The following is a 27,275-nucleotide window of genomic DNA, read 5'->3' as shown; positions in this document are numbered from 1 at the left end:
ATAATCACACATGAAGTTACTCACAACTGGTTTCAATGTCAAAATCACACCTCCACATTTTTCATTGTTCCTGGCTGGTTTCTGCTGCTGATCTTCGCCTGGTTTCTGTGTTGAAATTTTTCATGTCCTTCCAGAAGTTGGAAAATTTTACACACTCCATCAAGAATCTATCGATACCCCAGCTTTGGAAAAAAAAATTAAGAGCTCATTGCACTGAATCCCATTGAAAACCTCGTGGTTATTCCACCAAATATTGATCTCTGAACTCTTCCTGACTTAAAACATTAGTATTGTTGGTTTCCCTTCATCCTGGCATATCAGTGAAAGAAGGAGGAGTTATGAAAAATTATATTTATTTTTAAAAATTATAGACGGCCTGCATAAGATTGTAGCTCTCCATGGCAGCAGAGGAAGTACACAAATCTATTCAGTCCATGTCGGCCACACTTCCAAAAATATTGAGCAATTAAAGTTGGATCAAGAGGAAACTTTAAGACATTTTATTGTGGGCAAGGATATAGTGATCCTAGTCAAGCTTACAATTTCTGGTAAGTTTCATAATTATATACTTGCTGGATATCCCCAGGCTTTGTAAATACCTGTACAATTTTATTGTTTCTTTTATGCGTTTTTTAAAAATACTCCAGCTCAAGATCAAGCTGGTGTCACAACAAAACATTAAAAATTGGGTAAAATCAGGCTAGCTGTAAGCTTAATCGGAAATACCATATTTTTCGGACTATAAGTCGCTACTTTTTTCCCACGTTTTGAACCATGCGGTTTATAGCCCAGTTCGGCTTTTCTGTGGATTTTTCTTCAATCACTAGGGGGCTCTTTAGCAGGAAGTGAATCATTGGAAGTCAAAATCAAAGAAGAAAGTGCTAATCTTAATGTAGAGCAAAAACATGCTAGCAGTAGGCACGACGGAGAAATGTTTTCAAACTTATCCCCCCTCATCATGGAAACAACATGAAGAAGTTCATATGATGCAGTTTTTAAGTTGAAGGCTATCGATCTGGCAGCAGAGGAGGGAAATAGAGCCGCTGCACGTAAGCTCGGCGTGAACGGATCCATGGTTCTGCGTTGGAGACGCAGCGCTGCGTCCTTAATGGCAGCTTTATTGTGGAAAACCGAAAGCGGCGGAGATACCAGCGGCTCATAGCCCGGTGACGTTTCCAGTTTGTTTGTTTGTTTTTCTTTAAACTTTGTGGGTGCGGCTTATAGTAAGGTGCGCTCTATAGTCCGGAAAATACGGTATATGATTGGAAAACATCACACTGTAACAAATCTGATAGAAGAGTTTAAGTTTTTGAATTGGATGTAAGAACTGTTAAAGCAAATGATTTAACATCCATTCAAGCAGCAGTAGAAGTTCTCAAACTTACAGGTTCTGTTAGAGGACTCCTCTTCTTCGATGTCAACCAGTCCTGTCCAGCTGGACAGGACTGGTTGTCCAGTTGGGCTGCTGCTTTCAGAGGAATCTATACGAAAGCAAAATTAAATCATCACTCACTACCAGTTTGTAGTTTGTTTCTGCTGTGTCTGATAAGCTAAGTAATTGGCTGATCTGAGACCCAAGTTGTAAATGGATGTAAAACCTGTGAGCGTGGCGGTTTGCTGTGTCGTCACATTGGAGCTTTCAGTCTCTGCAGAGTCAGCATCACCTGTGAGATAGCTCCAGGGCTTCCACGGGGAGCTGTAAATCTCAGAGACGCTCCCTGTATCCTTCACTTTACCTGGGAAAGAAGTTAAAGAGCCGTTCCCTTACATTCATCCTTTAAATACCTAAAAGCTCTGTGTGTTTGGATTTAGCTAAAAGGAAAAAAAAAATGGCAGCATAATTCAAGGCAGATCGTCTCGACATCTTGGTATTTAAAATTTCCTATCCTCTGTCTCTTTCTCCCGTAGTGACTGTCAATCCAGTGGTTTCTTGGATGCACAAAGTGAGGATCAGAGAAGAGTGTTGCCATAGTTACACAGATCAGCAATTACTTTTATTGTCATTTTTATTGCGTTAATAGCAGACGAGTCTTCAGTTAGAAGTGATATGGTCCTTTCAACCTAACACTCCTTTCTGTCGACATTTTATGCAAAGTTGATTGGAAGCAATATTTTCAGCAAATATCCATATTCAAATATAATATTTGGTTCTCCACACTATATATTGTCATAACAGCTGCTGTTAATCCAGCCAGCAGCTTTCTTTACATAATGAAACAATACCTCTGTAGCAGTAGGTGTCATATAGCGCAGTGGTGTTGTCATCAGTGGCGTTGGGTGTGATGGTGTGGACTCCTGGCTGACTCCCACCACATTCTGGGCGGGGCCAGGCGACGGGGTAGCGGACGCTGCCGTCAGAAAGCCAGCCCGGGGCGCAGCTGTCCAGACCGGCCCTCCACGCCAGGTGAAGCTGCCCCACGGTGGCCAGCTGGCCCCCGAGGGACACGCAGCGGTCTGAGGCTGAGGAAAGCGAGAGCCGGCCTGGAACTGAGGTGTGAAAGACTTCGCCTGATGGAGACAGAAATATGACATTAATAAATCAATAACATTTTACTTTTATGCAACTTAGTTCCAGACATTTAACAATTAACATTTGAGGCTATTTTGAAGCCGAGAACCTGATCTGGGCTTGGTAACACTGATGAATTAATTCTTTGACTCTAAACGGAGAAATTTTAAACTTTTTCTGCTGCTCTACTGTAAAAACAGAACACCTGAGTCATGACTATCATAAATTAAAACACACCTCTAGTTTTGCCTCCACACCAGGTCCTGCAGGCTCATGTGGGGGTGTAGTCAAAGGAGAAGCATCATAGTTCAGTTTTTGGCTTAGACAGTGATATCTAATTTTTTAAAACTGTCCAAAGTTGATGTAAGCTTTGTCAAATCAAAAGCAAAGATTTGTTTGAAGACTGACATTAAAAGCCTTAACATCAAGTTTTTTGTTGTTGTTGTTGTTTTAAAAATACAATTAACTTATGCTTTGGACTGATGTTTGCTCGTTTCCAATTGACTTTTCACAACAAAGCAGATCTCTGACACTGGTGGAAATAACTCTGTACCAAAAGAAAACCAGAAACAACCTTATTAATGTCTTTTTCAGAATTTTGTGAAGGTGAAAAGAAAAAAGGTTTTATAAAATACTTTATCCCCACTGTGACGCTCTGATGTTGCAACAGAATGTGATGCAAGCAACTGTATAAAAGCCAAAGGCTGTGACAGGTTTTGATGTGTTTCATGTGTGTGTGCATGCTTGCGTGTGTGTGTACCATCGAGTTCTTCTGCAAAACAGTACACATCAAACATCTCTTTCGGGTCTCTCTTCCCGTAATTCCTCACTCCGGCAGAGTACTCCTTGTGTCCATAGCAACCCAGCTCAGGCAGCTGGACCGAATATCTGTGGACATGAACATGTAGGAGTCATGAATGGGTGTTAACCTCGTTATTTAGAGCTAATAATAGGAAAATAACAGCTTAAATGACTCATGAACATTTTACTGCACACATCTTTTCTCAGCCTACATGCTAAAGGTTCTTTGCTTCTTCAAATTGTGATTTTAAATGTCATTTAATAATTTCTTATCTGTATTCACATTTAAAGGGCACAGGATTTGTTTATATTCTGGAATGATGACGAGAGAAGAGATGGCTAAAGATTACATGACAGCAATGTAGATGGAGGGTCAAAGCAGAAAGACAGAAAAATAATTGAACCGGAGGAGAGAAATAAAGATGTCATATAAAGGAATAAGAAAGAAGTAGAGGTTATTTTAAGGAATATAAAATCTGTGAACCAGATTTACAAATAAGCCTGTTTTAAGCAGGGAATGCTAGTTGCTCACACTGAGACTGAGATTCCCCCCTAATTCACACTCTTCACACTTTCTCATGCCAAATATCCAGGTTTTTACACAGTGAAAAACAAACTCACTAGCTATCATGCTGTGGTGAAAAGCAGGAGCCTCACAAGCCCTATTTAGAGACAAGATAGCTGCACTGCAAAGGAAAAGGTTTCATACCAATCAGGAGCAAGTGAGAAAATTTCCACTGGCTTGTTCATTAAAAGTTTTCCACCAGAGTTATCACCTCTAAATAACTTCCACAATCACAAATAAATTATACTTTCCAGCTGAAGTCAAAGCATTTCAACCCTGCTGTACAATATCTGATTTTGTAGTCAGACTGAAGAACATTTAAGGTGTTTGGCTTCTAAGTTTTATTGTCCACAAACTCTTAAAGAAGCAACAAATTAGCATTTATTCAAAAATGTACTTGTGCACTGAATTTTATGAAACTGTAAGCTTTATACTCTAGCTTTGCATCATCAAACCAGGTAACACATACATATTAACCACAACATACTTTTTGCTTTACTTGGAGACTAAAAAGGGTTCTGGATCCAATCTAGTCATTTAAGGGACTCCCTTTTTCTACAAGAAATGTAGTTTGTTTATTTCCATAAAGATATTGCATGCTTAGTTTGTTGTTCAGCACGAAAAAAGAATCTAAAAATTTATAAGGAGTTTGTTTTTGGTGGGGTTTTTTTTTTTAACAAACTGATTAAGATATTTATGCATATAACAAAAAACGTTTCACATGTTCCCCTTCTAAAATACACCTGGATTGGCACATTTACCAGGCCTCTCTAGAGCATGTTGACATGCTGAAGAGGTAATTTAGCTGCCCGAATCAGCTGAGTTGCAGCAGTAACTCATCTAAAACACGCTAGATTCAAGCCCTTGACAGCTGGAGATGGAAACCATTAGGGTAAAAACAGCAACACGTGGATATGAAATTGGGATAAAAAATCTGCAAAGGACTGAAATGACCCAGAGCCAAGAGTAAATTATTGATTCAGCCCTGGTTTAGCACACATTCAGGAGGAGCACAGCAAAACGTGTAAGTAATATTAGCTCTCTGATTTGCATGCATATTAATTGCATTGTCAACCCAGTCTCTCAAAATCTCCCTTAATTACAATATTCTGCTTTAATTTAATATTCAGCCGTGGCTGTAATACCAAAAAAAAAATCATCTATTTAATTAACAGATGCATCAGTAATAAAAGTAATCATTTGTTTACTGTTCACAGGCATTACGACTAGAGTGTAACTGGTGGACATCAGGCGGCGGTCGTGTCCTCACCGGACAGTCTGATCAGCCAACCATCCAGCCGAACAGCTGGCCAAGCCGTCACGGTGCGCCGCCCACAGCTGGGCCGGCGACGCCATCTGAGCCGAGTTTTCCTGGCAGGCTCGCTGGGCCTCGGTGAAGGAGAGGGCATAGCGGGCGTTCGGAGCCTGGTAGTGAAACACCACGCCTACACACGGAGACAGACACAGGTGGTAAACCGACTCACTTCTCCTCTTTTGACAGATTCACCAGCTCAGGTTTTAAATCAATAAACACGTGGAATGCATCTGCGAGCACTTCAGTGTGACTGCAAACAGATCAATCCAGCATAATCTGCGTTTGAGGGGGAAAATACGCAACGTTACATGGATTCCGCGAAAATACTTTAATTAAATTATTCATTATTCAAGAGCAGAACAAGATAACCGAAGCAGCACAGGCACGGAGAGCACTAAGTTACATTAACTTAGGCACTTAGTATGAAATGAGTAGGCTGTATTAATGATATAAAATCACAAATTATCTGCTCTGTATTAACACGTTCAGAATAAATGAATTGGGTTAAAGTGGCCTGTTGTGTCTGTTGCATTACCGGAAACCAGTAGGGGCACAGCGTCCCTCTCATAGTCACCGTCCACCACAACCTGACAGTGGTAAGTGCCTGAGTCGTTGGTACGGAGACTGGAGATCTCCATAGTAGCATTCAGCGGATTGGCAGAGTATCCTGGCAGCGCGACACGGCCACTGAAAGCCTTATTCACCTTGACTACGTCACCTTTGGCACACAGAGAGAGAGGTTTCTTCGTTACAAATGCTTACTGGTATTCTGTAGGTTTTAGAAGCAGCACAACTTTAAAAGTGTCGGACATAAAATGTCCGACACAACGTCTTCTGTGTCTTGCAAAAATAATGAATACCCCATGAACTTCTAATGATGTGATTATATGTGTTGGATCAACACAATGTAGTACATAATTATGACTTGGAAGAATTACATTACAAAGTTTTGACTTGGCTTTTTTAACAAATCAATCAACAGCTCAACAATATTAATTGTTCTATTTACAACTACAATGCCTTGGTTAAAGTTATGATTGAGACACAGCAAACATGTGGATGAAAGTGATCTGCTCAGATGTGAACAAAATTAACTTTTTGGCCCAACTGAAAAATGCTGTATAAATAATAAAACTAATATTACTAATAAAAACAATACATTTTGATTATTTAATCTGAATACACTACAATATGATTGAGGAATTGTGTGCAAGGGCTGCACAGTGGCGCAGTTGGTAGCACTGTTGCCTTGCAGCAAGAAGGTCCTGGGTTCGATTCCCGGCCGGGGTCTTTCTGCATGGAGTTTGCATGTTCTCCCTGTGCATGCGTGGGTTCTCTCCGGGTACTCCGGCTTCCTCCCACAGTCCAAAAACATGACTGTCAGGTCAATTGGTTTCTCTAAATTCTCCCTAGGTGTGAGTGTGTGTGTGCATGGTTGTTTGTCCTGTGTGTCTCTGTGTTGCCCTGCGACAGACTGGCGACCTGTCCAGGGTGTACCCCGCCTCTCGCCCGGAACGTAGCTGGAGATGGGCACCAGCAACCCTCCCGACCCCATTAGGGACAAGGGTGAACAGAAAATGGATGGATGGTTGGAATTGTGTGCAATAGACACATGCACAAAATGCAGGTACTAAAAAGCATTGACTCAAAGAGAAGTGAAAACAAATACACCCGTTTTTTTGCGTATACCCAGCGATCATTGAGTGAGAGTTGAGGCACTGGTCACCAGTCCATCAGAGTGCACACATCTTTAGAAAAACAATTACTCATTTTACCTTCATTCACAATTATGCACTTGTAACCCCCATAAACTATGCTGATCTGTCTGTATGTTTAATGTGTTTGTTAGTTCTTAGAATGTCCTGTAGAGGGCACTAGACCCACATTTCTCCTGTGTCGGTACGAGAAGAAGAGTAAAGAAGAGAGAAGAAGAAAAAAGAAATGGCAGACTAAGCACATTTCAGCAGAAGTAGAGAAGTTACTACGCATAAGTGCTGCTGTGATATGAGAGAAATCTGTTTATTTTGAACTGGATAATGTACATTCTGTTCTGAGATTTCTCCGGTGAGTCTGTTGTTTTATTTTCAGCTGCTTACTTACGCAGAATGGCTACCTAGCTGGAGCTAACGTTGCTCAGTTTTATTCGAACTGGATAAAAACCCAACCGGGGTATAAAGTGTCGCTCTGTAAGCAGCATAACTCTGTGAAATGAGACTGTTTATGATGACGTGATGTTTATTAAGTCACTTCTTTATTACTGATAGTTTTTGGTTTATTTTAAACGCTAATTAGATTTTCACTGAGAAGTAATTGAAAGATTTCTCTGATTTGCGTATACCTGCATGATCGGTTAACGCTCTGCATGCAGGTTGTTGTTTTTTTTTTTTTGGACGACCGATATCTGAACGAACCAGTGGTTCCAGAACCATGAGGGTTCCGCCGCCATCTTTGTGACTCGGACTGAAGCCTGGAGAGACGGAGGGCCTGGTGCTGCTGGATGTTTTGCGTGGACAACAGATAAGCTTATTGAACAAAAAGGGGGCCCCAAATCTTTTTTTTTTTTATTCCACGAACTATTTGTTCATTAACATTTTCATAACGGACAACTTATGTGCACATTGACTGAACTGACTGAACTGTTATATGGAAGGACTAACTGGAATATGTAATTTCTTTTGTTGAAATAAGCTTTAAAGCTACTGTTTAAAAAAACTACCCTCAATTTTCTATATATTAATCTGATATTTTTATATAAGGGTGGACAATTTAAGTTTTATACCTTAATTTTATTAAGGTAATTAGTGTTACCTGGATTATTATTTTTTTTGTGGGGAAAGAAAAATAAACTTGAGTTGTTAAAACTTGTATGCTTATCATCCTCCTGTGTGACCCTAGAACAAAAGTAACTTTCCTACTGAATTTATTGCTAATTAAATTAAGCAGTGGTTACACACTACTTTGTTTTGAATTATCTTACAGAAGAACAATAAAATAGATTGACATTAGGGGTTGTGGCATGATAAATTGTGAAAAAGGATAGAAATATTTTTGTAAACCATGAGCCCAGTTTGCTTTATTGAGCAGAGAATTGACTATTTATATGTGGTGACGTGTTTCTGAGTTTGTCTCCAAACTGATGAGCAGATTCTTACTGAACGATGAAAGCTGAGATGAGCTCTTAAGCTGTCGGTTTCCTCGAATCTAAACCTGAGGTAAAACTGAATCTCTTTAGATGTTATTTGCTCCCAGCTGTCAAGCTGTAAACTAAGTCTCCCCCTTGTGAATATTCAGAAGGTTTTTTTTACCAAAAAACATCTGCCAGTGCAGCTCCTGAAAGCTGTGAAACTGACTTAAATCTGTAGAACAACAAAAAACACCAAAAGATAGTGTCAAAGAAAACAGTGGGTGTACTGAAACCTTTGATCTGTGCACATTATCTGGTGTAAATATAAAACAGTTTATTTCGTGGAGGATTTTTGAAGTGTGGTTCTGTTGTGTTCATATAAGGAGGTAATATCTACAACAGACGACTGAGGGTTGGTGAAATATTGCATTGGCTAAGTGAAAACAATTTTTTTTTTGACTGTTAAAAGGTTCATAACAATCTTTAATGCTTAATCAATTATAGTTATTTTAAAGAGATAAATGCCCTCTTAGTTTTGAACTAAGTCTTTGATGAGCCATTATCTTCAGGCACCACTATCTTGGTGTCTTTACATTGTTGGTAAAGACACCAAGAATGTTGTCTGCTACCTCTAAGACAGTAACATCTCATAAGCCACAAATAAAAAATTATGATTTTAAAGAAAGCATTTATTACCTTTAGCTGAAAGTACTGTCTGCTCCAGTGGAGCGCCATGCCCTCCCGCCGGTGGCCTGATGTGAGTCCACAGCAGGTGTGGAGGCTGGTGGGAGGAGCTGGTCCTGAGGGTGAAGACACATGGGAGGACAGCTTTGCCTGCAAGCATTTGCTGGACTGTGGGATACGTAATCCTACGCATGTTAACTATGGAAGAGGCTGCACCTAAAGAAGTAAACAAAAAGTAATTATTACTTTTATGGAGGGTATCTGTGTATAAATATACCATATGAAATGAAGTAAAATGTAAGTATTTGACTCGTAGTTTTTTTTGGTAGTTTTATTTTTAGGCACAGAAACAGACTATTAGTCAAAATTAATAATTGATTTCATGTCATTTAGTGAAATAAATCTTAGATTTTTTGCCCGACCAATCAGTCAACAGAAGGAGAAATTGTGAATGATGATTTTCTCTACTGTTTTAGCAATGACCTAACGTTTTTTGCCAACTGCCAATAAATTTCAAGAAGAAGGATTTTAGCAATGGCTGCAGAGGAAGTTCAGTCTGTGTTGGTCTTCCAAATATTGAATTAAGATTAACAGCTTCTTAGCATCAAACTGGCGTGTTACGTATGTAATAATTATCCAAATGTTAGCAATTGGGTAAAATTTAAAACCTCAACACTGCCCACATCTCCATGAAGCAATCGTTTCTCAACAGCAGAGGATCCATACTCTCTGTACGAAACAAACTAGCGTAGATCAAAGGGCTTATTTTTAGTTTTGAGCCAATGTGGGACATAGATTAACTTGTCAGATTATGACTCCAGGCGGACACCGGCATCCTCATGACTAAATAGATTTTAAAGTCATTCAGTCACACGTACCCCAGATGTCTGCGTGAAAGACTTTTATATATGCACACTTTAAATTGATGAGTAAGGTTGCTATAATAATGGGCGTCTGCCAATTTTTGTTTTTGAACAATTCTAAGCTTTTTTGGAGTAATTCTATGAAATTTGGCTCCTTTTTCCCCTCCCTGGTCCAACCATGTCATCTCCATCCCGTCCTAGAACTACAATCTACAGAAAAAGTCTTGCAGAAGATATTTCATTATTCTTCAAATGTTTCAAAAAGTTAACATCTTATCTTTTATTGTGTCATGAGTGCCAACTTAAACCAACTACTTTAGCAGCATAAAGAGCAATGTTTATTAAAAAGCTAACATGACTTTAAAAACAGTCTTGCAGAAAATCACAGACAGAGAAACTGAATCCCACAGAGTTGTTTTCATCTGCATATAGATTGGGGCTTTCACAAGCTGACCCCCCAGGGAGGCGCTCTGTCAGCAGACGACGCCCTGCTGCCTCCCTTTAAATCACATGTAATCATAACAATCTCAAAAGAAAAATACAGAGCCCAGGCACAGTAACAAGCAGGAATGATGCAGGGGAAAAACAATGCAGAAACCAAGACAGGCAGCACAACAAGCATGACTTCGCTCTGTGATAACAATTAGAGAGAGACCAATAGAAATCAAGGACAATCTTGTAATTTCTTTATTTTCTGTTTGATACCAAACGACGACCTTAATCAACCTGCAGCACATTTTTCTCTTTTCTGTGTCTTAGTCCTTATAATAAAAAATAAATCTGGATCAGCTAGGAAAAGCCAAACACGATGAACTAGGCTTTGCTTTTAAATGAATAGTAAGCTGTAGCAGATATTAGTTATGTATTTGTAAGCTTATTTGTAATCCTAGCAGGAGCCTGTACTGTAACCCAGTTGTGTCTATCAAGTGAAAAGATGAGGATGAAGTAATTTCTTTTGATTCTATACAAACATTTTCTTCAATATCATTTTTTTAGGTTGTATTTTAAATATTATTGTAAAACCGCTCCCTAACTTGCCGAATCAGGTCATATTACTGAATCTCAAGAGCCTTATATCTAAGAGGTACTGGCTCCTTTTACACTTACTCCTGTTATTCACCTGCTCTCAATTAACCCATTCAAGAACATGCTCCTCCAGATGTTTTTTAAAAAAAATATTGGTTACTCTTTCTTTTGTCCATACCAGCTTTTTGAGACCAACAAACTTCAGATGAGTTAGAATTTGTCATGAAAATAATGCATTGAATTAAATCCATTTTTCATTTAAATTCTGCTTTCTTTTGTCAAATGTCATTTCCATGTGCTTTCTTCCTTTTGGCCGTAATCAGTTCCTGCTGCAAATGTTAACATAAGTCCTGGTGGGAAATCCTGCTTTAATTCGTTGCATAAAACAATTGTCTGGCCTGTCCACTTTTGTCCTTCAACAGAAACAAACAGAACATGATTGAATGTGGAGAAGAACCACTATCTGTTGAGGTAATGATTAAATTTAGCAAATCATTGATGCAGGTGCAGTTCAATAACAATCCCAGGCTGAAGAGCACAATGCATGCCAATTTCAGAGAAAGTAATTAAAGCCAAGAACTTATCTGCGTCGCTCTCAGCCAGCGAGCTGCATGAGGTACAACAAACCTGTAATAATCCAGCTGCAACCTGCAGCTCTGAGATTTTCTGCCTTTTGTTTCATAATCAGAAATTTTCAAAGATAATTGTGACGGAGCAGATGTTTGGCTAAATGGCTCTGGAGGCGCTCCAGCTTTATTCCTGCGAGCTTGTTCGCCAACATCCTCTGCATGTCAGCTCTCGCAGCATTCATATTAATGCAAAATGTGTTTATTTTGTCGTGTAAAGCACTTGTTTTGTATTCCGATCCAGTTCTTCCACTTTTTCTGTCGGTATCACCACGAACAGCTGTGTGCAGACATAACTTTTACATCCAACCATGGCAAGGAGGAAACTAAAATATGGAGGGGAAAAAGACTGAGGACTCACCAGAGCCTGAAGAGAGCAGCAGCATGAGAGCAAAAAAGATCTGATGCCCAGCTGCAGTCCGACTTAACACCATCCTGGACCTGCTGAGAGAGAGAAGAAAAACAAGATGGATGGGAAGGAAAACTGAATCAGAGGTGCTGCACCCAAAGACAAACTGCATGTACTGTTGTAACTCGCAAGAAAATATTTATATTTATGCACAACAGTAAAATGTGTTCTTATTTCAAGACCAATGTAAGCTCTAAACAAATTGTCATAATTTGTTAGGATCCAGAAACATTTGGGTCTCAGTCCTGCCCAGAAATAGTTATATTTTCATTCAGAAGCAGGAAAAGAACATTTCAGTATGTAATGACATTTAACTTTGTTTAAAAAAATAGTCAATTATTAGTCATGTTACATACCTAAAATGACTAATATCCTCATTTCTATCCTCATCATAAAACTATTTAATACTTATATAAAACATTAATACAAACATTCATCCATTTTGCAAAGCCAATCTACTCAAAATCGCTGTGGAAATAAGTTAGACGCTGCACTGCATTAGATGTTTATTCATTAACAGAATATGACATCGGGATGTAAACGTACATCCCACCCAACAATATTCATGTTATCAGGCCAAATTTTGTGCTGAATCAGTCTGATGTCTGTGAATCTGAAACTCAAACTGTACGTATAAATATTAATTTTTAATGTAAGCATGGAATGAAAGCATTTCAGATAAACATGTTAGTCTTACAGACCTCATCTTATTGTGGTTCTGGTGACCCAAAGCCTCTGAAATGGTTCTGAATCCCTTTTCAGACTGATAGATGTTAATGAGTCTCTTTCTCATCTGTTGGGGCATGGTGCGTTGCTTTTTAAGACCTTTTAGTCTACTTCCCTTAGCCAGGCAAGTTGTAATTAAGTCTGACAGTAATCAGGCTACTAAAACTGACTAATAACCTGTGGTTATTCACTCTGAGTTCATGATTTGACAAATCAAATTACATCTTCAATGAGGGTCAGGCTAATTGACTCATCATTTGGCAACTATATTTGTCGTGAAAATATTGTTTAATGTCTACCAATAAAACTATGCTCTTGTTTCGAAAACATTTAGCCTGTTTTGTGGGATTCCATCACGACTATTTACAGACAAATCACAAACAAGAAACTCTAGCACTCAGGATGTTCCAGACAGCACACAGCACCAAGGTCTTGAGAAACTGTGAACAAAAGAGGTGTTCTTCAAAGAACAATAAAATCAAAATTACAAATGTAAACTTTAGTATCTGAAGCGCAATGCTGTTTAATCGTCTGCCATGTTTAAGAATTTGTTTACTTTTCTAATTACTAGGTATCTATAGGAAGGGCTTGCTGCAGTAAAAAACGAGGCTGCTGCATCTCTTCTGCACAACACTAGGAAAATCCTGCCACACATCAAAAATGAGTTGCTGACTTTGCCAGAGGATTTGGCTTGGTGCCTGAAGCTTTACAGTTCAATGAAGAGATGCCTGAGACAGGGCTGGCATGAAATGGAGATGAAGTCGGGAGCATGAGATCTGAAGAAAACGCAGTTCTGGTGTTTGTTTTAAGGTGAAATTAGGAAACATAAACAAATTTAAATTCTTAATTGACCTTCATTTGTGCCTTCATGTAACTGCACAGGTTACAAGAAGAATCACACATTAGTCAGAGCCAAAATTAGGCATCTAGATTAGACGGTCTCAGTTTCACTTACATAAACTAAATAATTCATCCAAGACGGGCCTCTTTGCATTCACCAAGGTAACAGCAACACATGCCAACAGCATCCCTCATGCTTTGAATGACGATTATGCAACAGCAGCTCAGCTCAGGAACGGCAAGAATAATGGTGGCTCTCTTTCCTGACCATGTGAAAGTTTAGTCAAACCTTCAAAACTAGAGCCGAAGTGTGTGAGTCAAAGGAGAGTGTTTCTCTGCCAAACTACACTTTCATTAAGCAACAATTTGTTGTGCAGGTGTTATTAGTGGGCAGCCATTTCAGCCCTCTGAATGTGGGTAAGGCGCCACTCTGCGGGCATCCTGGTTCTGGGGACCTCATGATGGGCTGTGACAGATTGGGGGCGAACCGTTGGACTCTGTGCATGTAGAAGACCTGAACCATTGGTAGATCATGTTGGGTGGCTGACAAGTGATTTCTAAAAGCCTGGAGAGGGTCGTGACACCAAGGAGTTTACCCGGAGAGTATTGTATTGGAGGGGGCGAGGACTGGCAGGGACCCACCAGCAGCTCTCCACAGTGACATTACTAAAGGTTTAGCTCGATGGATAACGCACCAAAGTACAACACTTTATGCCCATAGACGGCAACCATTCAGAGATTTGCCAGTGGGCATTTACAACATACAGTCCACTGGAGATGCAATCACACCAGCAGCATACTAAACCAGACTCATCCTTTGTTCAGGACGAGACATCAGATGTTGTGAACGCCTTCTTCTAAATGTCCCCCTTTCAGACTCTCGGGCACAGTTGTGTCTCAGAGGAAAAAAAGAGCCAGAAGTTTCTAAAATGCTTCAGTGGACTTCAATGTGAATGTCCATCTGACACATTTTTGTCATGTTGTCTGAATGGGATGCGTTCTAGGCTCATTGTACGAGCGAGCGAGCAGAGTGACAAAGATGTAAAAGGAGCTAACAGACGGGGCTGGCAGGCCTGCATTATGGCTGTCACTTTGTTAAAGCAGGACACCAAGTGGCCCCCGTGGTCATCGCGACGCAAGCACCAGGACTCGACTCACATCTCCTGTAAAGCTGCAGCCGGTGGGAAAACGTAGAGAGAAGCCAGCAGGAGTCTGGAGTGCTAGAGTTAGCTACTCATAAAAACATTCTTATCACCCAAACCCAAAAAAAACACTTAAAACTTATTGACCACAATGTGATATTTACCAGAGATTTAAGCTCAACTTCTAATCAAGCTCATCTTGCTGATTCTTGCTCTCCAAGGACAGACTTGCCTCGTTTATTTATTGTTGTAGGTTCTGTCTTTTCCTCTATCTCTTTTAGCCTCTTTTAACTGCTTACACGCACATACTGCAGCTTACATTACTATGTTTATGTGTGTCTGCCGGCAGTCACATATAAACTGCCGACAGTCAGTTTATGTGTGACTTTTCTACATAAACATGCAGAAAAGAATTAAAAACTAAACATGCGCTACAGTCTTTACCTCACTTGGTTTCATCCATAAGGTTTGCTAAGTGTGGCCCAGGGCTGGATGGTGAATGTAGCTCTGTGTCTGTTCCATTTGTATGACATGTGTGGCTTGTAACATTTGATCATTTTTTGGCATGAAAACCTGCTTTTATATGTAACCAAATCTCATTATTTCTCGAGCTAATTTACACTCAGGGGTTCTGGTCGGGTCATGAAGCTGGTAAACGGACCTGGTGGAGCACAGAGACAAAAATGAATGAACTCCAACACAGTTGAACAACTCTTTCCATTTTCAGATCATGCATTGAACAGCGATGAGATGATAACACTTTATGTATAACATATCAGGTAAAGAGACCTTTTCATTTTATGAAATAAGTCCTGACTTTGATCTAAACCCTTAAAGATCTGGAAGCCATCACCAAAGAAAAAAACTTCAAAATGCCACTGAAGCAACACTTCCCATCAATTATAAAAAAGGCTTTTCTAGAGAATTTTCTATCGATATATGATTCTATTCAATGAGCCAAGTAAGGTAGAAAGCACAAAAATTTTGAACTTTTTAAAATCTTTCTTTGTAAAAAAAAACAAACTTCTAAAGCAGGGGTGTCAAACTCCAGTCCTCGAGGGCCGCAGTCCTGCCACCTGAATAGAACAATTAAGTCATTAGCAAAGTTCTGGAGAACTGATCTACACAAGGAGGAGGTAATTAAGCCGTTTCATTCCAGTGGTTTGTACCTGTGGCACATCTAAAATCTGCAGGACTGCGGCCCTCGAGGACTGGAGTTTGAGACCTTCTACTTCTACTTTTTGTCGGTCTGTTGAACAAAATCACAAGTGAATACATTGAAATATGTGGAATCTCACAACCATGAGATGTGACAGGTTTTGCATGTGAAATACTGCAAAGAGTGCTACTTAGCTCGCTTTGACCAGCTGGAGGTCCCTTTATTATCCCAAATATTTTAAACTTTCTCCATCTGGAAATATTTCCATTACACTGAATAATCTTGAAAGCTCATCTTCATACTTATGGATTCATTACACGTAGCTAAATCTCAAAATGTAAAAGTCCTGGAGTCCTAAATGATTAACGCAATTTGACATCAGTAAAGCAACATGTCTCTCCTGCTAAAGCCTGTAAGACTAAGTGAACATGCAAATCAGTTTGTAAATACATACACTTTGGTGCCACCGGAGGCTGCTCCATCTGGGGAATTTTTCATTTCTCTATTTAACTCGGGAAACTCTGATGTTGGAGGCCTGAGTGATGCATGATTGAAGACCCAATGTTTCTTCATTGGGTTTATTGTAGGGAGACCGTGTGAGTTATGGCGCTTTGAGCGGAGCACATCAGTCAGCGGATCACGCAGAGATGTAAATGCTCTGTGGCAAGAATCACTTTGTTTCCTGCAGTTTCATAAAACAGGCAGAGAGAGGTTTCAGACATTTAATGTTTGAAAAAAAATCGAATTTGACAAAGTATGGAGAAAGAAGAATGTGCACCCCCTCTGACTTTGGTGCTTCACTGAACAAAAGGAACATCAGCTCTTGAGTAAAAGAGTAAGAAATTGTAATCTAATTTCCTAAACCAATGTGGTCCAAAGGAAAAACTTAATATTAACCTATAAATAAGTCATGCTACTAAAGCTGGACCTGCTGGTGTGTTTTGGATCGTCCTGCTGCATAACTAAAGTGCATTTCCGTGCAAAATCACAATCCTGAATCAGGATTTTCATGGTTGCACCACTTATGATGAAAAAAAGAGATCTCTTGTTACTGGCACCTTTTTTATTTTGGTAAGACTTTATGAGCAGATTTGCACTTTAGCACTTTATTTAGCACTGCACTTTATGCATAAATTAGCACATCAATAGCATCATTTGCATACTAAAAGTTCTAACTATTTGTTAAATATTTATTGAGTCTGTTCATAGTTAGCATGTAGCATTTTTCCCAAGTCTTGCACAGCTGCTCTTCAATAAGACGTGTGACAGCTGATCATAAGAAGAAAAGAGTTGCTACTTGGAGCAAAAAGGATTTACAGTGCAGTGAAAAAATGTTTGTGTCTAAAGCCAAGAGGTAAATGTGTTGTTAGTATTTTATTCTTACACTATGCAGTTGCTCTGTTTGCACTGAGGAAAATTCCCTCACCTCCTGAATATTTAAAATTTAGGCTCCAAGTGAAAGCAACCTGACCTACTTTTTGATTAATTCTGCTAATATTTTGATGTCTTGGGGTGATAAAAAAAAATTAAAATGTGATACCAACCTTGAATATGTATTAAAAATGTATTAACTTTTACATGTAATTTACAAAACACACACATAAAAGAATAAATATGTTATTGCTGTACTGAAGTAGGCTGTTTGATAATGGGTGTATTTGTTTGTAGGTTATATTTGTGTGTGTGGGGCTCTGACAGTCAGAGATGTGTGGCTAAAAAGTCACACAAAAACACTTTAAGGACACTTTTCAATCTCACAGTTCAACCTCCGACTGTGACCCAACAAAGAAAGCCTCAATCATACCTAATAATCATTTTCTCTTAATAGTAAGGTGTGTGTCTTCATGTTGCTTTTTGTACAGCATTGTATTTGCAACAAGCATTTCAAATACTATAAGTAACACCGATAGGGTGAGAAATCCTACACCAAAGCACGTTTTCATGGAGAAAATTGCTTTTCCAAAGACCCTTGTTGCAGAGAGAGTGGAGTTAATTCTGCTAGAAGTTACTTTGGTGACCTATGCAAGCACACCTGAAAACAGTGTAGTGTACAAACAATAACCAGCACTTTAAATCTGACATGGCGAATTGCCCTTTCTGAATAATTGCAGCCATCTTTGTTCTCGCCATTTAGAGCATTTTTCTCTGCACCAGAGCAATTCTAGGCACATGTTTTCCTCCTAATAATCTTGTTTATCTGTTAAAAAAGAATCTCAGGTTTAAAACTACCAGGATATTTTTTTTATTAAGTTGTCTCTTCGTCTTCTTGCTTCAGATTTGACAGAACACGAATTATGGAGACTTAGGACTCTGTTTTCCCATAAGAGAAATGGTGAAAGAAGTTTAAAAAGAAGAGCAAATGCTGTGTTTTTCAAAGGAGGTTTTAATCCTTTCATGTAAAGAGCATGGTGACAACACTAAAGACCAAGATTAATTTGAACAACTATTAAAAAGTTCTGCTAAAACCTGCCGGAAGAACAGGAACAGACAAGAGTTACAGGAAAGGGTTTTTTTCTCTCCTCCCTGTAGGGAGCTGACAGGAGAAGGCAATTCCTTCCCTCTCCTTCTTCTTTAATCATATCTCACAAAACTATTACCTCCAGAGAGAAGCAGAGTGAGCAGCAGAATAGCAGCTCTAGATAAGTGACAGACAAAGTGGTGTGGGGAGAAGGATGAAGGAAGACGACTGAAAGGAAGGTCATCTTATCAACATTTTAAAAATAATAACGCTGCCATGATGAAAGCTTCTCAGAAAAGGCGCCTGCACAAGCTCCATGAGTCTTATTAATTTACATTTTGTCCGGGAAAAAGTAGGCAGCGGGTAATTCGTGCATAATGACTGAAATTCATGTTTTTGCTTTCACAGAAACACGTTTTGTCAACAAGTTCCAAGAATATGCAGGGAAATCCAGCCAGAGACCATATAAACCACGGTCTGTTTTGTTCCACTTCAAAAACAGAAAACCGAGAACCAGAAGCAAGGTGAACCCAGCTGAATCAGGTATTCACTGCATGAACACAGGTCCACAGCTCGTCTTTGTGTTCTGAATGCCAGCATGGCGACTAATCACTCTCAAAGCAGCTAATGACTCATGCAGGGTTCAGATCGAGGGAGAACTCTGACAAGATGCCAGTCCTCCCAGCTTAAGATTATACATGAAGGGTTGTTCAACGGGCTGCAGACAGGCCAGCGTAAACTCTGGCTTAATGTATGAGCAGTGAAACCAGGCGAAGGAGGCAATTTTGTTTCATTTTGAAGATTATTTAGCTGAAAGGTTCAAGAAGAGATAACGGGGAAAATCTCTTGCCCGCCGAGTAAAAGATGTAATTTCAGCACCGACTGCAGACGCAGCCTTGATTTAGACTTAAATTTCTACAAAGAAGCTGTAGCTAAGCAAAAACCTTTTTCACATTTTGTCATATTACAGCTGCAAACCTTAATGCATTTCGTTGGGATTTGATGTGTCATACTGTGTCTGTATTCAGCCTTATTAAGTCTGTCTTGTTGAACCACTTTTCGTTGAAGTTGCAAATATTGGGGGGATTTGTCTCAACCACTCCACCCATACAGTCAGATCAAAAATCCAAGCTTCTTCTGGACATTTCTCATTTTAGTTTGGAAGAAGCTGCAACATATGCTAAGTATCTTCATCCCACTGCCTACATCCAAAGATTTATTTGTTCAATGATCATTTCAGCTGCTTTTAATCACTCTTTTGGTTAAAGGTCTACAAGACAGTTTCATTAGGAGTAACTCTGAAATATGATTTTCCTTTTACAATTTGCAAAGTTGTTTTTGTAAATGAGAACTAATTCTCAATCAGCTTACCTGGTTAAGTAAAGGTTAATTGTCTTTGCACAACAGCTCAAGTTCAGTCTAGAACGAGAACTTCTCTGAATATCCATTTTCAAGTCTTCCCACCGGTTCTAGGTTGGATTTAAGTCTGGACTTTGACTAGGCAATTCTAACACATGAATTAGTTTTTACTCAAACCATTGGATTCTAGCTTTGGCTGTGTATTTAGTAATTATCCCGTTGAAAGGTGAACGTTTTCCTCAGTCTCAACTGATCACAGCCTCAAAACATTTTTCCTGAACTTAGCTCCATCTACTCTGATCAGCATGATGCAGCCTCCACCATGTTCTAAGCTAAGATACACATCACAACACCATAGATTCTGCAAAAATACAAGCAAGGACCAACGAAGCTCCAGTCACTGACGAAAAAACAGTTGTTTTAAACCAATTAATCTAAATACATTTGGTTAGGAAACATTATTTAAATGTGTGCCTGTAAATGTGTGAGAACGAAAAATTGTCATATAAGTTCCAAAGGAAATGGAAAGCAGTGGGCGCGATAGATCCGTCTCTGTGTAATTAAGCAGAGCTTGTTTCTGTAACGCATAAATCCAAGCAACTTCAAACAATTTTTAACCAGACATTTTATTAATAGGAAATAAATATGTCAAAACATAGAAGGGATGAATAAATCATTAAACTCTGATATCTAAATATTGATATAGATATATAAACTGTGATGTTGTCTTTAGAGTCAGGACAATTTCCAAGTGTTCCTATCAATATAGGACCCTGTCTACTGTATCCAAAGAAAAATGACATTTTATGGATTCAACAAATCCAATGAAAGGACTTCTAATTAGCCTGTCTGCACAATGAGAGGCTTTCAGAACGGCAGCCAGTGGATTTGTTGGTCTAATATGATTGTTTAAAGAAAATCAATTCCTCTCTACCTTTTTAAGTAGGTGGCAATATCAGACTGAAAATGACAAGAGAGAATTGGGCTTTGTCTCAGAAAATAATTTAACAGAAAAATCCAACAAGGGAATGGGTCTGCAAATAAGCTGCAAGCTGGAAGGTATATTTATAGGCCATGTGTTGTCCACTTGAATGAATGAATGAATGAATGAATGAATGAATGAATGAATGAATGAAAAGCTTAATTATGATTATTTATCGCCGATGTTGAAATCATGAACCTTAACCTCAAACAAAATTCACATAAAATAATTTTTTTCCTAATTTCTTTGTGATCTTTTTCTACTTCAAAGAATCTAATCATTTGGTTAGAATTTCAATTGATTAAGTGAAAACTGGCGTATCACATCCCACAGACGGACTGGAAACTGCAGGAACCATTACCGTTCTTTCACTGTAAAAAAAAAAAAAAAGAAACCCCAGATTTTAGATTGTTTTGCATTTCATTGTAGATTCACAAGAATTTCCACTTTTCTGAATCAATAATATGTCTGTTTAGATCCTTGTTTATATAATCGTTTAGCACCAAGATTATATCTGAATAATTTTTTACCACTACAGATCATTAATCAGTTTGAAAACTTGTCTTTGGTCAAGAAGACATTTTTGTCCCCTGCGCTGCATCGTGTCTACAGTGAAACGTGTTGGTGTTTGTTTTTAGTACCGTATTCCCAAATGACAAAAATAAATAAATGCCTCTACTGCAACTTTTCAAACCAAAGATCAATTGGATTTATTTTCACTCACTGCTGCAACTGGAGAAACCTGAGAGTGAATACATGAACTAATGCGTTTATAAAGTTTGCTTTTAAATGAATTTTTGCTATTTTTGAGCTAATTTAAGCACAGAAAATGTGTTTAATGTAATTAATTCATCTGGGGGGTCAAAGGTTAGAGTCCTGAGGCTTTTGAATGTCAATGAGGGCTCAGGTGCAAGAAGCGCAGCTATCACTGAATACACTAACTCTGGGGGTTTACGCCATCTATTTCTCTAAATCAAAAGAGATGGCCAAAGGGAGCTCACATTTCTGTCCCCCAAAAGAAAACAGCGCATCAATAAAATAAAACAGAACAAATGTGGACAGGACGGTGGGACATCGTCCAAGAGCCCCACATCCTTAATGACGGTCTAACTCTGCCAGAATACAAATGACGAATGCAAAGAAAAAGAAAGCTCTGCCCTTCAAGTGTTTATCTCCAGAAGCTGGAGCATCTGCTCCTCCATACATCAGCACCCAACAATAACAGCTAAAACCTGCTGAAAGGAGTTGCTTCAAATCGGATGACATTAATAAACATAGAGGCGGCGGCTGCTGAGCGTGCAGAAGGTGAGTCATTTTCCTAATCCCCGTGTTGCAGAGGCTGATTTGATGCAGCCTAGAGGAACTCTTTTCTTATCCAACTGTGAAGCCAAACATTTTTCTTCTCCCAAACCTTCAAGGAGAGCCGCAGCCAGGTCCAAAGACAAAAGGGAGGAATTCGGTCTTTGTGTGTTCAGATGTGGCCTCATCTATGCTTCTAATGATTGGCCTGTTGGCCTGCTTTGGCCCCTCCCTGTCTTAAGACTGAAGTTGACTGATGGATTGGTGCATCCAATCCCCGGTGGGTTTTGGCGTGAGGGCACTCAGTCTGAAAGAGGGACTCGCTCCTCCACATGAGAGAGAGGCAGAGTGTGAGACTAAGTCCCCATCCGGCAGCTAGAACACACCAACTAATCACTTATTCCCCTGTTTCACAATGTTTGGCAGCTTGATTACAGGAGCGAAATATTTGGGAGCTGTCCAGTGCTGAACCAGGGATCCTTTTGGCTCCAGTGACTGGAAAGGTATTGCTAGTTTAAAGCATATTACAGTGAGCAAAGCACAAACTAAAAACAGATGATAAAATTCCCACGTCAGTTCGGTCTGGTTCTCAGTCGGCTCTACAGTGAAAACCTCGACAGTAAACCAGTGCACCAAATGAAATAAATTCTCCTTAAAGGTGGCGTGCTTATATTGCATTGAGCATGTGGTTTGCTCAGAGGTGAAGCTTATTTTGATCAGAAGTTGGCCGCTGTAAGTGAGAGCTGGTGCTCATTTGCATTTATATAGCCTCATTCTATTAGCTATTACCACTGTATTAGGGCAGGAATTGAAGCTATAGTCACATAAGTGACATATTAGTGTGAGCACCTCCTTACCAGAGAGAATATCAAACTATAGCTGAGTACTACTTTTGGCTTGTAGAGAAAATACAACCTCAACAAAAATCTTAATGGAGACAGCTGAATAATCTATTCACTTATGATCTATTTTGTAAAACTTTCTAGTTTTTTAATAAACAAAATGGACTACTTTCATTTGAAATACTGAGTCAGCTCAAAGTATTCTCCAGTTTACATTGGATAATCTCTACGCGCTCAGTTGTTTACAGCAGTGTTTTCAGAAAGCTTTTGTCAAACGGGAGCCACTTGACCAACCTGAGGATAACATGACATCAGTTTTATTGCTTACATGCTGTTGTCATGTATCAGCTGGAGACAGGCAGGATAATGAGCCACTGATATCTTTTAAAAATTTCATACAGTCAAAGTAAACAAATGAGTACATGTACAGCTTCTAAAGACATCTGCTGTCCTGTCTTAGTTATCTTTATAAAAAAATACCTCCACCTATTGTGGATTCAGGAATCACCTATCCGCAGATTTTTCTGTGGAATGTAACTCCAAATTATTCTGCAATACCGATCTGTTCGTGGATTTGTTTTTTCATAGAGCATATCTAAAATATTCAAAGGTAACGTTGCTTGGGAAGCTGAATTATGTAATGCTGCTTGACGTATTAATGGTTGGTTTTTACAGAGCAGGATTACTGATAATATGCCACTGTGTTGAGTTTTGAACAAACTTGAGTCCTCTATTCCTCTGCCTTACCACACCCACTTACAAAGATGTAACAAAGACTTTAAACTTGACTTAGACGTATGCTTTGCTTCAATGCTGAACAGTTCAAAGTTAGCTCCTCTGGGTTGCCGTAGTGTACACAATGATTGGTTGTCATAGTATCGCTCCGGAGCGCAGGTCATTAACCAGAGCAGTAAATAAATCACCGCTGTGAAAAAGATGCACACATTTTCCTGTAAAAAGGTGTTTGAGTTATTAACCTGGAATGTTTCCAGTTCATTGGACAACAATACTTCATAACAATCTGTTTCTGAACACTTTCAAAAATGACTTTGGGTCATTTCAGCATTTTCAAAACCAAACAAATTTAACACATTTATGAGCTCTGACTCTCTTGCTCTAGGGGCCATCATAAAGACACACATCAGAACACAGCACTTCCTTTTGCATTTATTTATAAAATAAAACGTCCCTGTGATCGACTCAACACGTCATACTTCATTCCTTGTTTTGTAATTTTATCAGCTACCTCAAAGCCTTTGTTGTTCAGACTTAACAAGGCTTTTAATTGCATGGTTTCCAAACAATCTTTGAAATCCTTTAATTCAAACTAAGAAAGAATCTAAAATTGTCCACAGGGGTAAACAAACGTCAACAATGGATTACAAAGATTGTAGGTCCTTAATAACAAAAGCCAATCCCCTTTAATTTTATTCAGAAAATCAATATTAGATGGTGTTATAAGTTATCTTTGAACATGAAAGCATGTTCATATATTCCCTTTTAATTTACAAAATAATTCACAATCAGCCTTTTTAAAAGCTGAGTTGAATGTTCCAAAAAAGATGAAGCTGTTGAATGTTTTATGTGCTCAATTATTATAAAGATTTGAATTTATAACCTGCAGCAATTATGAGTTTAGGCAGAATAAACAATTTCAGTGAACATCTCTGGCTTTTCCAGAGAAAAAACTGAATGTGTTTATTTTCAAAACCAATCAGCAAATTGGACAACAAATAAAAATAAAATTCTTTCCGTCTGCTTGAAAAATGATCGAAAGTCGACATTTAAGTTCATCGTGATAAATGATTAACTAACAGCTCCGCAGTGTCTCAAAGGATTTGACGAAGCTCTTCCACGTTCCACTCACTGCTCCAAACTGACTCCAGGCGGTGCCGAGTCAGACATGATGCAGTAAACCAAGGGTGAGAAGATGCAAAGTGAGCAGCAACATGACGAACGGCTGGAATAAGCGGGTACTCTATTTGAGAATCGGAGCTTTCTTCTTCCTTTTTAACTGTGCTCTCTGATGCGTCTGCTCCCATGCACTCATCTGCAAACTTGATTTATCACCCATGCCAGGTTCCATCGAAGCTAATTCTCTAATTGCTATATGCTCTCATTAACACACGTGGACAGGAAGAAGATGCATTTTGGCCCTTCCTTGCCTTATTCCTGGATGTGGTCTCATCCTGGAGGCTCCACCTCCCCGTCCCTGTGTCACCCCCTCACATGCATACATATCGCCTGAGCTCCAGCTCCTCTCCAATGTACCACTTCCTTGTTAACCTTGTCTCTCTTTGTGTCGCTGACACACAGCCAGCGGTGGGCGTGCTAACAGGGGCAGCAGGAGGAAGACAACACTTGGACTTCTCCAGACTGAAGTGGTAAATGGAAACAGAATAGGCTTTTATTGGTCGACGGGAGGTCTCTCATATTCACAGACAATACAGCTCATTTGTCAAGGTGACCTGATGTGTTCTTCCCCTCCGCTGGTGATTTGTACATGCCGGGGTTTGTTTACAGAGGGGCTCTCATCAATGACGTGGGATGAATGTCCTCTCGGCACCACAGAATCAATCTTTTTTTTCCCCGTCGTTTGCTCGCTTTATGTGGCGTTCCTGCAGTTCACGATTATTCAGAACTAATAAAAAGTTGGTTTGGTGAGACATGAGGTGATTTGTAATCATCCAGGGTGAGTGGCGCAAGTGTTAGCTCTGAGGGTGGCTCGATGGGACGTCTGATGTTGGTACTTCCTCTGCAACATGTTGCCTGTTGATTTAAACTACTACAGATTCGGGAAACTCAGGGGCACAAAAAAGAGGGGTTCAGGAGTGCCTAGTGCCCCTCCTTACGTATTTGATGTCCCCATTGCCTGGCTAGACAGCATTATATGAAAAAATATATATTTTTAGGAACATAAGTGTAACAGAAAAAAACATGAGTTGATATAACTTCTAACATGTCTTTATTTATCTAAAGATGCATATGACATTATTTTTTCCTTTTTAGAAACGTTTAAATCTCCCTGTTCTCTGGAAGAACATTTATTGTAAAGAAAACTCTCTTACTTACTTTTCCAGTAAATTTTAAGTCTAAATTAATGGATTTAAGTCATTCATAGAGTTCAAATAGGCTACTGCAAGAGCGGGATTTCATTTTGGAGTATCAGAGTAAAATGGGTGAATACAAATTCACACCACACTTTTTGGATTTTTACTGGACGGTTGCATATAAAAAAAATGTAAACTGTGCATACTCTTTCTTTGTTTTCTTTCATTTTGATTTATATCTGGCTTCACGTTGCCATCTCATGTGCACAAACTGTAATTTATCAATGAGGAGGGGCTGAGGGTGCAACTTCAATCCCCAAGAGCTTCTGTGCTTCAGAGGTTAAAAAAAAAAAGTCCTGCACAACCTGGTGACATGCTGAGGAAGTAATTCAGTCATTTGAATCAGGTGTGTTGGAGCAGGAAGATATCTAAAACATTGGCATAAATACTTTATTAAACAGTTTTACCCTCTAGTAATTCATTAAAATCAGTCTTGAGCCAATCAAATTTGAACTTTTTGTTGAAATCCGATTGGTTGCCCCGTGGCAGTTTTCGCCTGAATGGCGCCTTGAGCAAGTCTCTCCTTCTGCCACCCTCCAAGCTACTGAAACTGAGAAATTGAAATTGATATTCTGCTACTCAAGATGTCAGCTCCCCGCTGACGGTACATGCCTAAAAGCAACAGAAAACCTGTTCAGTGCACAACTGACAGATCTCATATATATATATATATATATATATATATATATATATATATATATATATATATATATATATATATATATAATGCTTGTATAACCCTCTCCTTTCCCCTACAAATGCTGCCATGTGCAACTGCCCAAAATAGCCAACTTTAAAACCAAACCTCAACATTATTAGTGACCACCAACCTATGGCCACTCCTTACAAAAAAAAAACTTTCTGGTGTTGCCCTGAGAGGAACACCTGTTCAAGTGTTCAGATCTGCTTTTATAGCATAAACCAGCAGAAATCACCACTTTTGATTCCCCCTGTCATCGAAGAAGAAATGCAGATGGGTTATTGCTCTCTTGAGAGAGAGCTAAGTAAGGACGCGCTAACAAGGTAACTTGCTGGGTCGATGATTAATGCATGGAGCTACACAGGTCATAAATATAGTCCAATATTAAAAGCTCTGAGTTCTGAATAATTGAAGACATCCCAAACTGTGTGATTTGTGGGCGTGTGGAAAGCTCATGCCGTGATTGCGCGATGTTGATTGTTCCACATGAAAGAAAAAAAAGACTTCTTTTTTAATTCGTTGAAATTTGTAGTTTTTGTTTCAACTCAACTTGCTCCAGAAGAGTGTTTTTCATACATAGCTGTCTAAGAATGTCAAACCACTTTTTAAAAAAAAAAATAAAATAAAATGCTCTGAAAGCGCACGATGAGAGCGAGGCAGGCGCCTCCGGTCACTTGAAGGCTTGAGCAATGACACACTGACCAAATGACTTGATTTCATAAAGCATGCGGGAGGT

General features: G+C 39.2%; 1 protein-coding gene across 3 annotated transcripts in view; it reads right to left on the bottom strand.

Annotated features, from left to right (window-relative positions):
* Positions 1–27,275, bottom strand: part of LOC114146628 (neurocan core protein-like) — a 49,174-nt gene that overhangs the window by 21,485 nt on the left and 414 nt on the right. For 2 of the 3 annotated variants that reach the window (XM_028020890.1, XM_028020889.1), the window contains 8 exons: positions 11,875–11,957; positions 9,011–9,214; positions 5,726–5,908; positions 5,146–5,320; positions 3,270–3,397; positions 2,224–2,508; positions 1,599–1,736; positions 1,386–1,481 (listed from right to left, as the gene is read on the bottom strand). In XM_028020890.1, coding sequence (XP_027876691.1) covers positions 1,386–1,481; positions 1,599–1,736; positions 2,224–2,508; positions 3,270–3,397; positions 5,146–5,320; positions 5,726–5,908; positions 9,011–9,214; positions 11,875–11,947 — 1,282 coding nt within the window. In that variant the 5' untranslated portion in view covers positions 11,948–11,957. The remainder of the gene's footprint in view (positions 1–1,385; positions 1,482–1,598; positions 1,737–2,223; positions 2,509–3,269; positions 3,398–5,145; positions 5,321–5,725; positions 5,909–9,010; positions 9,215–11,874; positions 11,958–27,275) is intronic. The other variant, XM_028020891.1, reaches the window with a different exon arrangement.

The sequence above is a fragment of the Xiphophorus couchianus genome, chromosome 6, assembly GCF_001444195.1.
Source record: "Xiphophorus couchianus chromosome 6, X_couchianus-1.0, whole genome shotgun sequence".
In the NCBI taxonomy this organism is placed as follows: domain Eukaryota; kingdom Metazoa; phylum Chordata; class Actinopteri; order Cyprinodontiformes; family Poeciliidae; genus Xiphophorus; species Xiphophorus couchianus.
This window is presented reverse-complemented; position numbering and strand designations above follow the sequence as displayed.